We start from the raw sequence: 14,506 nt of genomic DNA on the forward strand, positions 1-14,506 counted from the left end.
CGAAGAGTCGGACACGACTTAAAGACTAAACAACAACAACACTAAATATTATACTGCTTGATAGATTAGTAACACATATGTGATACTGAAATACATCAAGGAACACAAAATGTTTTCTGCTTGTAATGGGAGTATATGAATAGCCTCCTCAATTTATTCTTCAGATTTTCATTTAAAGCATCCCTAGTTGAGAAAATTAATTTAAAAATGAGACTATTCGGTATTTCCAAAGCTTTGTAAAAAATGAAGAAAGTGTAAAAAGGAAAAAAAAAACTTGAAGTCTTAGTGAATATGAAATATAGAACCAAGTCGAAAGCCTATTGATTCTGTTCTTTGAGAGCAATCTGTACCTGTCCCTAAGCCACAGTTATAATATTTAGGATTCTCAGATAGAGGGAGAAAATAATAGTTTGTTTTCAGCAGGGGAAAAAAACCTGTCAAAATGACTTCACTTATTTTAAGCAAAATATGAATGATTTTCTGAGTTAGATGCAATATAGTTGTTGAAAAGTAATGGCTATCAGTATATCATGTTTTCATCTTGAACGATAAGGCTTTGTTATGCCAGAGTTAAAGTGATGTTCAAGAATGGCTTAATGTAGATTTAAAACTGAGATCCTTCCTATTTGGATTATGAAAATTAAAATTCTAATTCATGTGTATATGAAACAACGTGTGTTGACACAAAACTCTTAACCCAGAATTGATGAGAATGGTGGTTTATTAGTAATGGTCAGGGTAATATTCTTCCATTCAGTTGTTCCAGCTGGTTCCTTCTATTAAGAAAGAGGAGGCTGAAGGAGACGGAACAATACTAGGGCAGAAAAACTTTAGCATTGTATCTAAATACAGATCCTGGCAGTTCATTCTTCTAACAAGCATGGATTTGTATGTCAGCATCATATCCTAACTTCACACCCTTGCTTCTTCGAAGAGATACAAGCTAAAAGTCTGTGTTATGATGTAACATTTGTTTTTCTGCCTTGGGAAGTTGCTGGTTTCTTTAGCTTTCCTTTTGAGGGAAGAGTAAAGCCCCAGCATACTACCCATTTCCCAACAGCCAACATTTTAAGCAATTCTGGCTAAGTGTATTGTGCAGACAACCCAATCCCTGTATTTTCTGAAAACTCTGCAATATTTCTGTTACCAGGGTTGAAATTTATATTTACCAACAGTTGGGGTATAGGATTTGCTGCATCTAAATAAGTACCCCCCCCCAACTTTCAGGTAAAAACTTGATATTCTCCAAACTTGATATTCTCCATATTTTACCTAGAATGGTTGAAATCCAATAGTAAGTCACAATTAGAGTAGGGCCACTGAATCAGTTGAATTTATAGAAAAGTTAATTCATCAAATCCCCACTGATTCGGTGATCTGCTCTAGTTGAAATGTACTACTGGATTGCAGCTCATATAAGAAAAAGTATATTTTTCAAAGGAAACATATATTACATTGCTTATTCAGTTCAATAGTATGCTATTTTGTCTTTTATTAACCTTCCAGTATTGAAATTATCTGGAAACAGAAGATATTGTGTTGATGTGAGTATGCTCTAACAGGGATTTATAACTGTGAGGAAGAGCTCTTATAATTTAAGGTGGGACCAGAATAAGTGAATTTCCTTTCATTTCCTCACAACCAGCAGGACATTTATACATTTATTGCTAAGCCTTTGAATATCTATGTATTTTAAAGTCAGAAATATTTTGTTAAGTAAATAAATAATTATTTAAAATATAAGTTTGTAGTTACTTATAAATGAATAGAACAAAAGAATTAATGCTGAAATGAATGAACACTTTAAAATATATTTGTACCTTAAGCAGCATTTGTGCAGGTAAAATTATTAGAAATTTATTGAACTAAAATTGAATATCTTTGTAATGTACAGTAAACAGTGGCTCAAGTCCTATTGCACAAATCCTTGCTGTTTAAAGGCAATTTTGGGTGCATGTGACTTGCATACAGTGCAAGGAAAACCTAAACTCATGTATACTCTAAAATTGTCAAATGAAGCTTTTACTCAGCAGTGACTTATTGCTGTTTACGACATTATCATTATTGTGCATTCAGAGCTGTGCAACAGGATTGCACACAATGACTTTAAAAATGTATAAACAAACTTGGATTAGCAGAAAATGAACCAATAACTGCAATGAATTTTCCAGCAGTCTTTTGTATACATTTATTAACAATTAAAACTATGCAAGAAGCACAGTAGTAAGAAAGTTATTATCATAAAAGAAAGCTGAAGTATGATAATGTTGTTATTCCAATAATATATAAAACCTACCCTTCCACATGGAGCCTCTGCCAGATTTTTCTCAGTTTACCTCTCAGCTGCCCTCAGTGTTATTTTGTGTCTTGGGGCAGGGTTTGCCTGATCTTCCAGGAGGGTTCTTCAGTGAGAGTTGGGGAGCTTGCATGAGAGGAAGATTGGAAAGTACCCCTCCATGAGTGCACATGAGTACCAATGTTGAAATTTCTGGGACTTCTCTGTTGGTCTGTAGCACTTCAATAGGGCCCTCCTGCAAATTACACCATACATACATCCAGGAACCACCTGGAAACTTGGAAAAACACAACTTAAGAGTTTCATTGAAAAAAAGAGTAAGCAAATAAACGTCTGTTTTGGAGATGGAGTGTCCACTGCCTGAAATGAGTAAGTGAAGAGAGTCCATGTTCTCATTGTTGGGAAAAGAACATTTGGGCTTTGAATACATTAATTGGAGAAAGAATACCAACATTTGATGTTCATTGTAAATTTAGCCACCAACTATTTTTCATATAATAGATAATATTACATATTTTCAAATATAAGTAGAGTTTATTATGCTCCATGTAGCTCTCATTGTTCCTGGCTTTATGATGCAATGTCATGTGAAAAGGTAATATTTATACACCTTAAATCACCATCTTTACATGTTGGTGGCCCATACTGGAACCATATTCCATGGCACCATTTGTAATTTTCTGGACTAATTAGTATCCTCAAAAGGATGTAGAGCTTCTCTCTAACTTATAGTTTATCCTGTTATGTTTATTGTATTTAATTAATTATATGTTTGGAAGTACTGAAATTGTGCCTAATTCTTGCTTTGTTTTTCTTCAAATTGATTATTAGTCCTAATGCAAAAACTGACTTATACATTAAATGTGTGAATGCATTTTAACTATTTAGGTTTGAAAGCTAAAATAGTAGCTGTTGGTTGTGTATGTGTGATCACAAATGTAGCCTCTGAGGATTTCATTCTTTACTCCCATGCCAATGTCTTGATGAACATGCCTCTGTGTGCATTGTTCATCAGATTGGGAGAGAACTCGCTGGGAAGAATTCCTTTGGGACCTTTGCATGCCTTTGAGAACAAGTGGTTCTTCAGGGAACTTGATGATGACGACATCAATTAATTCCCCCCTCCCATATGATTGCTTAGAAAAGTGTCTTTCACTTGGTTATTAGTACTGAGCACTTGTAACAGACTATCAAGTCTTGGCACTAAATGACTGCATAGGGATCAAAGAATTCGATGACGTCTTTCATAATCTTCCGTGTCATTTTGCACAGAAGTTTTATTTACTTTTTATTTTAAAGAGTGTGCACTGACCTGAGAGCCATGTTACATGCTACATTTTGCATTCATGCTTGTTCCCTTCACCTACACAAAATGGAGCATTATGATGTAGCAAGAAACACATCTCTGAAATGACTTTTAACTGTTACCATTTTTCTGGATAATTAAATATTTATTCATATTCATATTCATATTAAAAGTATTTGCACCTCATTCATATACATTTATACCTAATTTGATATATAGACTTGCATTTTTCAATTTTGATCTTAACACTACTGTAATGATAATTCACTTTGTGAATCTATTGCGGTAAGCCTCTTCTACAACAGTGCATATGAAACTACTGTACTATATTAATTCAACACTTTTTCATTTGTATGCCCTGTGCTTCTTCAGTGCCCTGACTATTGCTTTTTTTCTTTCTCAAGGCATTTCTTCACAGAATAATGCAATGGGCTGTTTCTAAAGTTGATAAAAACATTACGGAGGAAACAGTTAAGGTTAGTTAGTAATTGTTCTCACTCTTTTTTTAAAGCATTGTTTGCCAATATATATTTATACACTCATTTTCTTCTTCACAGACATTGTTCTCAAATATTGAAGATATTCTTGAATTGCACAAGAATTTCCTTTCTAGGATTGAAGAATGTCTGCATCCTGAACCTAGTGCTCAACATGAAGTGGGAACCTGCTTTCTTCGTTTTGTATGTAAACTTTGATAGTTTCAGCTTCATATTTAACTGATCTGTTCTGCTACTGTAAAAAAATTGCTGACATTGTAATTCATGGACATCCCACTCTGAGGACAAAAACATACTTGATTGCATAATATAGGGTCTTTTTAGGACACTTGGAAAATGGAATCACCGCTAAAAGGAAGATGTTGCTGCTTCAGTGTCCATTTCTGTAGAATATATAGGATTCACTGTGATTTGTCATAAGGATACCCTTTAGCAGTCTTTCCTGGATTGAGCCACTTTTTCCTGAATAAATTTCATTTCTTTCAGTTATATTAGAACCTATTTACCATGTAAATTCATAGGAGAATGTGCACTTTCCTGTTTGGCTTCAGTTTTTGTTTTAGATATATCTGATAGAAGATAAAATGCTATCTGTAAAATTGAACATGATTGCTATAATCATATCTTTTCAAAATTGCACTCTTGTATTCCTTTTTTAATCTAACAAAATTTAAATTGAATAACATTTATTAACAAATGACTAATCAAAACCTTTTACCCTCCCAGAAGGACAGATTTCATATTTATGATGAATATTGCAGTAACCATGAGAAAGCACAGAAGCTTTTGCTGGAACTTAACAAAATAAGAACAGTACGAACTTTTCTACTGGTAAGATAGTATTATTTGTATTCTATTTCCAGAACTTCAGTCCTGTATCCACTAACCTGAGTGTGTGTCTAACTCAACCATGATTCTTACTTCTTAGTAGAGAAGTAATTGGAAGACAGTTTGATAACACTGTTTTATAAGTGCACATGTTAAAGACAAGAAGAACTAAAGAGCAGTTGTGCTGGATCAGACTAAAAGGCCTTTTTGTCCAGCATCCTGCTTTCCATAGGAAGTAACCAGATGTCACCGAGAAGGCAGTAAACTTATGGTCCTCCAAATATTGCTTGGCACCAGCTCCTATCAGCCTCAGGCAGGCACCATGGCCAGTGGTCAGACATGAGAATTGTAGTTGTGCAAATCTGACAGGTAGGAGGTTCACCACTGCCTTTTCTTGCAGACCTAATTTCCCAGCAATTGGCATTCATTTGCACAATGCCTCTGAAGTTGCATAATACCTCCTTTGCAGATGTAAATACAATTATTGGCATAATGCCTCTTCCTAGCCTCTATGACTGATGTCTATAGATAAAGCTTTTGTTCATGACTTTGCCAACTGAGCTAGTGTCTCATCACCACATCTTGTGGCACTGAATTTCATAAAGTATGTCTTGCATAGCATGCTCTCTCATCTGTTCTGAATCTGCTTCCAGTCCATTTGATTGAATAGCCTCTGGTGTTGGTATTATGAAACAAGGAGAAAAAAGGTCCCTCTGTCTACTTTCTTTGCCTCATACTTAATTTTATAAACTACTTTCATGTCCCTTACTCCACCAGGAGTTTATTTCTTCTTCTAAACTTCAAAGCCTCAAAATACTATGGCATTCTATGGAAGGAAAGTGCTCTAACTACAGCAATCCAATTCTGTAAATTAGATGAATATCAAAGACAACTTTCAAAGAATGTGTCTCCAACACATGATCATTGCCATTTTGTGATGATTTTACAGCATAGTATAAAGTGCCTTAAAAATAAAGTCTAATTTAAGACAAACTGCAGCACAATCCTGGTTTAAGATTTCATTTCCCCCTGTTTTATAGGAAATAGAATCCAGAATAAATCAGGATTTTTTTCAATTCAATTTTTAGTATTCACCAGATTGGTAGCAGTGGTTATCTCTCTTAGACCACATAATTAGACTGTACCTTTAGAATTTTGACTCTCTAGAAACCTGGAAAATCAGCACTGAAAAGTTTCAAACTGAAATGGGCAACATGAGGTGACAAATCTCTTAGTAAATTTATTGCAAAACTTGCAGTCTAAAATTTTGGATGGGTTTATCTCAAAAAAAAGAGCAGTCTTAAGAAGAGAATATCTAATACAATTTTGTGTGTGCCAAACAACATACAACTCACTAAATCGGCAGTTCAGTCACTTCCAAATAAAACATACTGAACTGGCAAAAAAAGAGAGTACTTCTTTAAATACAATGACTTTGAGATCAATGTTCTCATGTTGATTTTCATTAGACAGGGAGCTGTACAGTGGGGTCTCTACTTAAGAACGTCTCTACTTAAGAACAATCCAACTTAAGAACAGCTCCATTTGCTAAATTTTGCTTCTACTTGAGAACAGAAATCCAAGATAAGAACAGGAAAAAAACCTTTCCTGCTCTTTTTTTAACCTTAGGTCATCTTAGGTTTAAAAAAATTCTCCCCCTAGTGGTAGAGTACGTATTAACCAGCTTTGCATTAGTTCCTATGGGAACTAATGCTTCAATGTACGAACACACCTCTACATAACAAAAAAACAGCCAGAACGGATTAATTGGTTTTCAGTCCATTCCTATGGGAAATTTTGCTTCAACTTAAGAACGTTTCAACTTAAGAACACCATTCCAAAACGGATTAAGTTCTTAAGTAGAGGTTCCACTGTAGTTTCTATGGACGGAAAAGAGCAGATACGGATTAAATGGTTTTCAATGCATTCCTATGGGAAATGCAGATTCAACATAAGAACTTTTCAACTTGAGAACCACCTTCCAATACGGATTAAGTTCTTAAGTAGAGACCCCACTGTAAAGGGGTGCACAGGGGCCAAGCTGTTTGGGGCTACAAAAGTAATAGCAGACAGCATGAACCTTCTTACATGTTTATGCAATCAGTGTGGTGTAGTGTCAACATGCCCTATTAAAAGATAAACAAGAGATTTATGGTCAGGTGGAACTTTTAAACTGTCTTCCTGGGGTTGTCATAGGAAAAGCTGATTGTAGTCCATTAGTAGTCTTTAAGAATTGAGATGCTGAGCTACATTGAGGAGTGTGACATGGATTAAACAATGGAAAAAGGTAATTTCAGATAAATTAATAATGTTTTAATTCTTACAGAACTGCATGCTGCTAGGAGGACGCAATAATACTGATGTACCGCTAGAAGGTTATTTAGTAACACCAATCCAGAGAATATGCAAATATCCCCTTCTTTTAAAGGTATGTATTTTTGTGTGGCTTAGAATATTTTATTCTGAAAATATAAAGACAAACATCATGCTCCCTAAATTACATCTACATAAAGGTGATGATGTCCTATGCTGGGGATTAGCAGCAGGTAGTGATTTTCTATAATTAAAGAGTTCCTTTTTCCTCCCACACCTCACATGTAATGAGACTGATGATGTGTGACTTGAGTGAGAAGGAACTCCTTAATTATCAAAAATCTTCCTCTGCCTATCATCTCATTTAAGTAGGCATAATTTATGGAAGGGGATTTTGGCTGTTCTTTGCTAAATTGTGATTGACAAATGAGAGTAATATTCAATTATTCAATAAGGTCTCTAGGTATCTATTGCTTGGAGCCACAAAGTAAACAAAATGTCTAGAAGCAATATGTTTCTCAGATGACCTGTGTGCATTCCAATAAATGTCTGCGATGCTGGATTGCATTGGATGTTAATTCCCAAGGAATTTACATGAATTTGGAGTGCTTCTGCCCCATGCAATCTGGTGCACAGTACACTCAACCATCTGTATTGGGAGATACTTTAGTTGTTTTGCAGGTGTCTAAATGCAGTAGGACCCTCATATCCATGGGGGATTGTTTACAAGATCCACTGTAGATGTCTGGAACAATGGATGCAAGGGAACCCTATAACATACAAGGCGGTGGGACAAAAACCTCATGGGGGTGGAACAAAGGCCATAAGGGACCCCTCTTGTATGTTGTATAAAGGGTTGCGGCAAACTATAGATAAGTGAAATAGCGGATACCAATCACATGAATATGGGGATCCTATTGTATCTCCCTCCAAAATGTTTACAATATATCATTTCACAAATCTCTTCTTGGCAAGCCTATACCACACATGCCTAATTGTGTACCAAAGTTGCTGCTTTTCCCATTTGAAATGCATTTTTATGTTCAGTATTTCAGCTCCAATAAAAAAACTAGGTGAGACCAAAATTTTTCTTTCAAGATAAGCAAGATTGGTGTTTTCTATTTATGTGATCTAGTCTTAGTCTAGGGTCATTTAGGTTTGCCTACTTCTGAATGGGAATGTAAAACAGTTTTACTTTTAAAAAAATCATAACTCAAAAACCCTTTTTGGTAAAACAGATCCCCAAATCTGGCACAGAGCAAGAACAGACTATCTGCTACAACTGTGCCCAATTTGGTTCTGATCTGAATCCCTGTTTTAGAGTTATATAATTTTTTTTTTGGTTTGGGCTGCCCCCATCTTTAGAATTGCCCTGTAGAATGTTGACTTGCTCTGCTACACAATAATATAGATGCACTCTCATGCAGCTATAATTTTTAAAGGTTTACCAGTTGAGCACAGAAATAAAGACAGGCCAGCATGTAGGCAGCCTCAGAATTATTCTAGCATTTTGGATTGGACTTCATATGGGAAAACTTGAGTGGATAGCTGTAGGAACTGCATAGTAATTGGTAGTCTTGAAAGACATTAAAATGCAAACAAGAGTGTGTCATGACCTAGCCTTTTAAGTTTCAATTATTTGACTGGGAGGATTAAGCATATATTTAATGAAACAGGCTACTGATGCTAACTATTTAGTTTTAATATTCTGGTCAGTTATGAAGCCCTTTCCTATGTGTGCTACTTGATAGTAAGTTCCACTGAATTCAGTAGAAATTGTTTCCAATTAAGCATGCATGGAATCTCAACCTCAGTTTCCAATAATGAACAGAGAAAGTGAAAGAATTGATTTTAATTATTCTGAGAGTGCAGGAATTGATTTTTCTTTATTTTTTAAACAGGAGTTGTTAAAACGCACTCCCAAGAAACATAGCGACTACTCTGCCTTAATGGAAGCTCTCCAAACCATGAAAGCTGTCTGCTCCAACATAAATGAGGCCAAGAGACAGATGGAAAAATTAGAAGTTTTAGAAGAATGGCAATCTCACATTGAAGGATGGGAGGTAGTGTCATAAAATTTGTCATTTTATCAGGTGTGGGAGACATTTAGAAGTCTGTACATGGTATACTGTTTGTATTTAGCATAGCACATTATGTGGCATATTGGGAACAATCCATAATTTGTCATTGAAATAGAATACTTTGTCCTCGTCTTGATGTTAAGAATAATACTATATTTATGAACTTGGTGAATTCATAAATGACAAAAGAAATATCTTCTGCTCTAAACTAATGGTGGAGGCTTTCTTTCCCAATGCTATTTAACTTGAAATACTGACAGCTTGTGGTCTAAGTTGTGTGTGTATGTGTGCATGTTACCCCATTCATTGCCTCTCAGATCATTGACTTCCCTTGCATAGAATAGAACCCTACAAGCAGTTACCACATCTTTTACTTTGGTTCATGAGCACAATATGGCGAAAACATGGTGTGTGTGTGTGGAGACAGATGGAAGGGGTGCTGATTTCATGGAGGTCCACCTATCCTTCCCCTTCTAGTGTGAGTCTTTTAGTTAGACAATATGATTAGTACCTGCCCGCCCCCCAAATACCTGTTTCTCATTCATCTTATTAAGCTTTTGTTGGACAAAAAGAGTTATATGATGTGTATTTAAAGTTTCCATTTTCCTGAAGACAGCAGCCAGGATGAGGAGGATGAGGGAAAAGAAGGTTGCATCATTGTTACACACTAAGATGTTCTACATGTTGCTGTTTTTGGTATCAGCTGTATATTCTGGATATAATATAGCTCTGCCTTTATCCTGCAGAATCACATAATTTAAAACACTAACGCTTCCAACCAACATTTCCTCTAATTTTCCCCCAGCCCTGCCCTGTATGTTCGAAGTTCCTGGCATGATTGGAATCAAATGAGTGGCAACACTGACTGGGGGTGTGGGCACCAATACAGCGCTGTGCACCCATGCAGCTTAGAGGGAATGTTGCTTTCAAGAAATAACAAAAATAAAAGTAATGAAATATCATATTCATATTTATTTGCTTATCTCTTCATTTGAAATGATGAAGAAATATACACTTAATAATGGCTTTGACATACATAGGTGTTTATAATTATATCAGTGGGTAGTTCTGTACCTGACAAGTCAGTCTATGTTTACTAATAATTAATTAATAATTATGTGTCATAAGGCCAGTTTGGCAAACCCAGGGTTTTACAGATATAAAATACCTGGAAGAGGTTTATCACGGTGTCCTTCTGGTGGTGATGCAGCACGTCCCAAAGCTGCACATGGGCCAGATTTTCTTCCAGGAGGCATAATGGGGAATCAAACTTCTGATTTCTGGCTCTGTTTCCATGTACTCCAACCTACTAAGTTATCTGGCTGTCTATGCTTTTTAAAAATAACAATTAATAATTATGATATCAAGTTGGTTTTGACTTATGGCTACTCTTTCCAGGATCTTCTAGGTAGTAGTTTTTGATGGTGTACTAATAACTTTGCGAATTCAGTTTTTGTGTGGAAATTCTTTTGTAATTTTCCATGGTCATGTAAATTTGATCAATGTACAAAGCTCAGAACAGGAAATTTGACTTATAAACAGTATATTTGTTCTAAAAGCCTCCAAAGCACATGAAAAGGACAAAACCAGCTGCAAACATAAGTCTATCTCTTACCTACTGGCCTGTGTTTTCTTGTGGCTATTGAATCTGCTTCTGTAATATCATAAACATCTGAAGTGAAATAGAATGAAGTTGAAAATAAATGGATTTAAAGACTGAAGATTGAAAATGGTTCTAATTATAATTGGTTTGAAGAAGTGTCTCCATTATCTTTATTCTGGCATTATTGCATCAAATGTATTGCTCTTGGATTGCTTCTCTGTTTCTGGTTTCATCTTTGTCCTACATATGTAGGATGATGAATTTGAACAGGAGACTGCCATGTTTCTATGGTGGCAGAGGTGTGCAGAGCTAGAGTCCTTCCCTATGCCTGTGGTAAATGTACTTGATTAATAATAACTGAATAGGGCATAAAACAGATGAGCATAGTCTACATGTGAATTGTCTCCTTCTATTGATGTCAATGGGGTGTCACCAAACTGGAATAATATAAGATAGGAGAGAATTGGCTGAAGAACTCTGAGAACCGCTGTCCATTATTTTCTTGAAATCATGGGAAATGGGTGAGGTGCCAGATGATTGGAAGAAGGCTAATGTTGCACCTATCTTTGAAAAGGCCAAGAGAGAGAGAGAGAGACAGAGAGAGAGAGAGAGAGAGAAGTGGGAACTGCAAGCCAGTCAGCCAGTCAGCCTGACATCAATCCCAGGGGAAATCCTGGAGCAAAATATAAAATGGTCACTATGCAAGCTCCTAGAAAACAGTGCAGTAATAACTAGAAGCCAACATGGATTTGTCAAGAACAAATCTTGCCAGACTAATCTGATCTCTTTTTTGATCAGTTAAACTTCCTAATAGACAGAAGGAATGCTGCAGACATAGTATATCTTGACTTAAGCAAAGCTTTTGACGAAGTGCCCCATGACATTCTGATTGGCAGGCTAACTGGTGTGAGCTGAATAGATCAAGTGTCAGCTGGACACACAGCTGGCTACAGAATCATACTCGGAGGGTGATGTTTAATGGCTCCTTCTCCAACTGGGAGGAGGTAAAAAGAGGGGTACCCCAAGGCTCAGTCCTGGGTCCGGTGCTCTTCAACATTTTCATTAATGACTTGGATGAAGGAGTGCAAGCAATGCTTGATAAATCTGTGGGTGACACCAAATTGTGTGGAATAGCTAATACCCTAGAAGACAGAAACAAAATTCAAAATGCACAGTTACAAGATGGGGGATACCTGGCTCAGGAGTACTACAAGTGAGAAGGATTTTGGACTTGTCATAGATCACAAGCTGAATATGAGCCGACAGTGTGATATGGCTACAAAAAAGGCAAATGCTATGTTAGGCTGCATTTACAGAAGTATAGTTTCCAAATCCCATGAGGTGCTAGTTCTCCTCTATTCAGCACTGGTTAGGCCTCACCTTGAGTATTGTGTCCAGTTCTGGACACCACACTTCAAGAAGGGTGTTGACAAATTGGAACAAGTTCAGAGGAGGGCAACAAGGATGATTTGGGGGCTGGAAACCAAGCCCTATGAAGAAAGACTGAAAGAATTGGGCATGAGCATGGAGTGATAGAATCCACCGCTTGAGTAAAGAAGATAGAGGGGTGATATGATAACACTTTTCACATACTACTTGAAAGGCTGTCATACAGAGGAGAGGCAGGGTCTGTTCTCGATTATTTGAAAGTGCTGAGCATGAAACAATGGACTCAAGTTACAGGAAGCCAAATTCTGATTAAAAGTCAGGAAAAATTTCCTAACTGTTAGAGCAGTAAGACAGTGGAACCAATTATCTTGAGAGGTGCTGGAGGTATTCAAGAGAAACTTAGACAACCACCTGGCAGATATCCTTTGATTTGTATTCCTTTATTGAGCAGGGGGTTGAACTTGATGGCCTTATAGGCCCCTTCTAACTTCACTATTCTATGATTCTACAAATATTGGTCAAAATAAAAGTGTCTGACCTGATATGAGGCAGTTTATGTCTCAGAAATATAGCAATAGAAGCACAACACATTCATGCTCCTGCTAGTAATTACATTTGAATGTACCCTAAGGTATCCTTTGGTACAGAATAATACTCAGTTGCTAAACATTCAAGAGCAGACTTTTAAAAAATCCTTTAAGACTTTGAACACTTTGAATTTAAATAGCTTGTGAGCCATGTTTTATGGGGCTTTTTGCAGTAAATTCTTCTAAACTAGAAGGGCTGCGTTAATTAACTAAACATCTGGTTTGCTGTAGTGCTTAAGAACAGAGAAACACACTTGTTAGAGATTTTCTGTCTGAAGAAAATGTTTAGCACATTGCTTAGCTAAGAAAAGGGCTATATTTAGCATGTGATGGATGATCAAAGCATGACTTGCATTCTTGTACATAAATATTATGAAACTAAGTTTGTGTTGGTTATGATTAAAATTTTGTGAGAAGAAGATAATGGGCAAAATCCTCTTGTGTAGAGTTATGCTCCACAAGCAGGATAACAAAGTCATTCAGTGCTAGTAGAAGAACTGAAAGCTTTGTACCCCTCCAAGGTTTCAGATTCTGAGGCACCATAGGGCTCTCTTTTGCTCTGTGGAAGCCTTTGGAGTTGACTTTTGACTATTAAAGGCTACCTCCTGCTTTGGGAGGTGGTGCCATATAGGATGGGTCCTTAAAGACAGTTAAACTGTAACATGTTCAATTATAATAAAATATTCAATCTGTATCTTTGAAGAAAACCTCTACCTCTCCTTTCCCCTGACTCTATGGAAGGTGATCCTGTACTAAATCAGTGCCTATCATTGGTAATAGACTGGATGAGGGCAAACAGAATGAAATTTAATCCAGATATGACATAAGTGTTCCTGGTCGATCAGAAGGCAGATTGGGTTTTAGGGAATCAATATGTGTTGGAAAAGACATTATAATTTCTTCACCATTGTTTGAAACCTCTTTCCAGAAGCTTAAGACTCACTAAACTCAACAGAATAACAGTAACAACAATAGTAACATGGAGTTATACCTGTATGAAGTTTTTATGATACTTTATGATATCTGTAAGCCACCCTGAGTACACGCTGTCTAGTGGGGTGGAGTAGAAATCTAATGAATAAATAAATATAAATATAAATATAAATATGAATGAATGAATGAATGAATGAATGAATGAATGAATGAATGAATGAATGAATGAATGAATGAATGAATCTTGGGCTTGCAGTTTGCTTGTGCTCCTGGAGTCAGTCCAGAGCCTGAATGCTGAGGACTCAGTAGTAGCTAGGAGTGTAGTTGCACAGTTAAAGCTAGTGTGCCAGCTATGCCCATTTCTTGACAGGTTTGATTTGGCTATGATAACATTTGTCTTACATTCATCTTGAATTGCCGTAACAGGCTCTATGTGTAGCTCTGCCTTTGATGGTGGTTTGGAAGCTTCAGCTGATTCAAAATGTTGCAACTAAGCTGCTAACTAAGGCTGGTTACCAGAAGCTTCACTGGCTGCCAGTCCATTTCTGGGCCTAATTCCAAGTGCTAGTTATGACCTATAGAGCCGTACACAAATCAGGTCCATGCCTTCTAAAGGAATACATTTCCCCATTTAAGCCTTCTCAGGCTCCTAAGATCTTCAGGCTCTTTTCTC

General features: G+C 36.6%; 1 protein-coding gene across 2 annotated transcripts in view; it reads left to right on the plus strand.

The window, feature by feature from the left end:
- Window positions 1–14,506, plus strand: part of PREX2 (phosphatidylinositol-3,4,5-trisphosphate dependent Rac exchange factor 2) — a 148,355-nt gene that overhangs the window by 35,103 nt on the left and 98,746 nt on the right. For both annotated transcript variants that reach the window (XR_012086917.2, XM_020812432.3), the window contains exons 2-6: window positions 4,007–4,078; window positions 4,160–4,282; window positions 4,826–4,930; window positions 7,254–7,355; window positions 9,142–9,303. Coding sequence is in view for 1 of the 2 variants with exons in the window: in XM_020812432.3 (XP_020668091.3) it covers window positions 4,007–4,078; window positions 4,160–4,282; window positions 4,826–4,930; window positions 7,254–7,355; window positions 9,142–9,303 (564 nt within the window). In the remaining variant the exon portion in view is untranslated. The remainder of the gene's footprint in view (window positions 1–4,006; window positions 4,079–4,159; window positions 4,283–4,825; window positions 4,931–7,253; window positions 7,356–9,141; window positions 9,304–14,506) is intronic.

This window comes from Pogona vitticeps, chromosome 4, assembly GCF_051106095.1.
Source record: "Pogona vitticeps strain Pit_001003342236 chromosome 4, PviZW2.1, whole genome shotgun sequence".
NCBI classification, from domain to species: domain Eukaryota; kingdom Metazoa; phylum Chordata; class Lepidosauria; order Squamata; family Agamidae; genus Pogona; species Pogona vitticeps.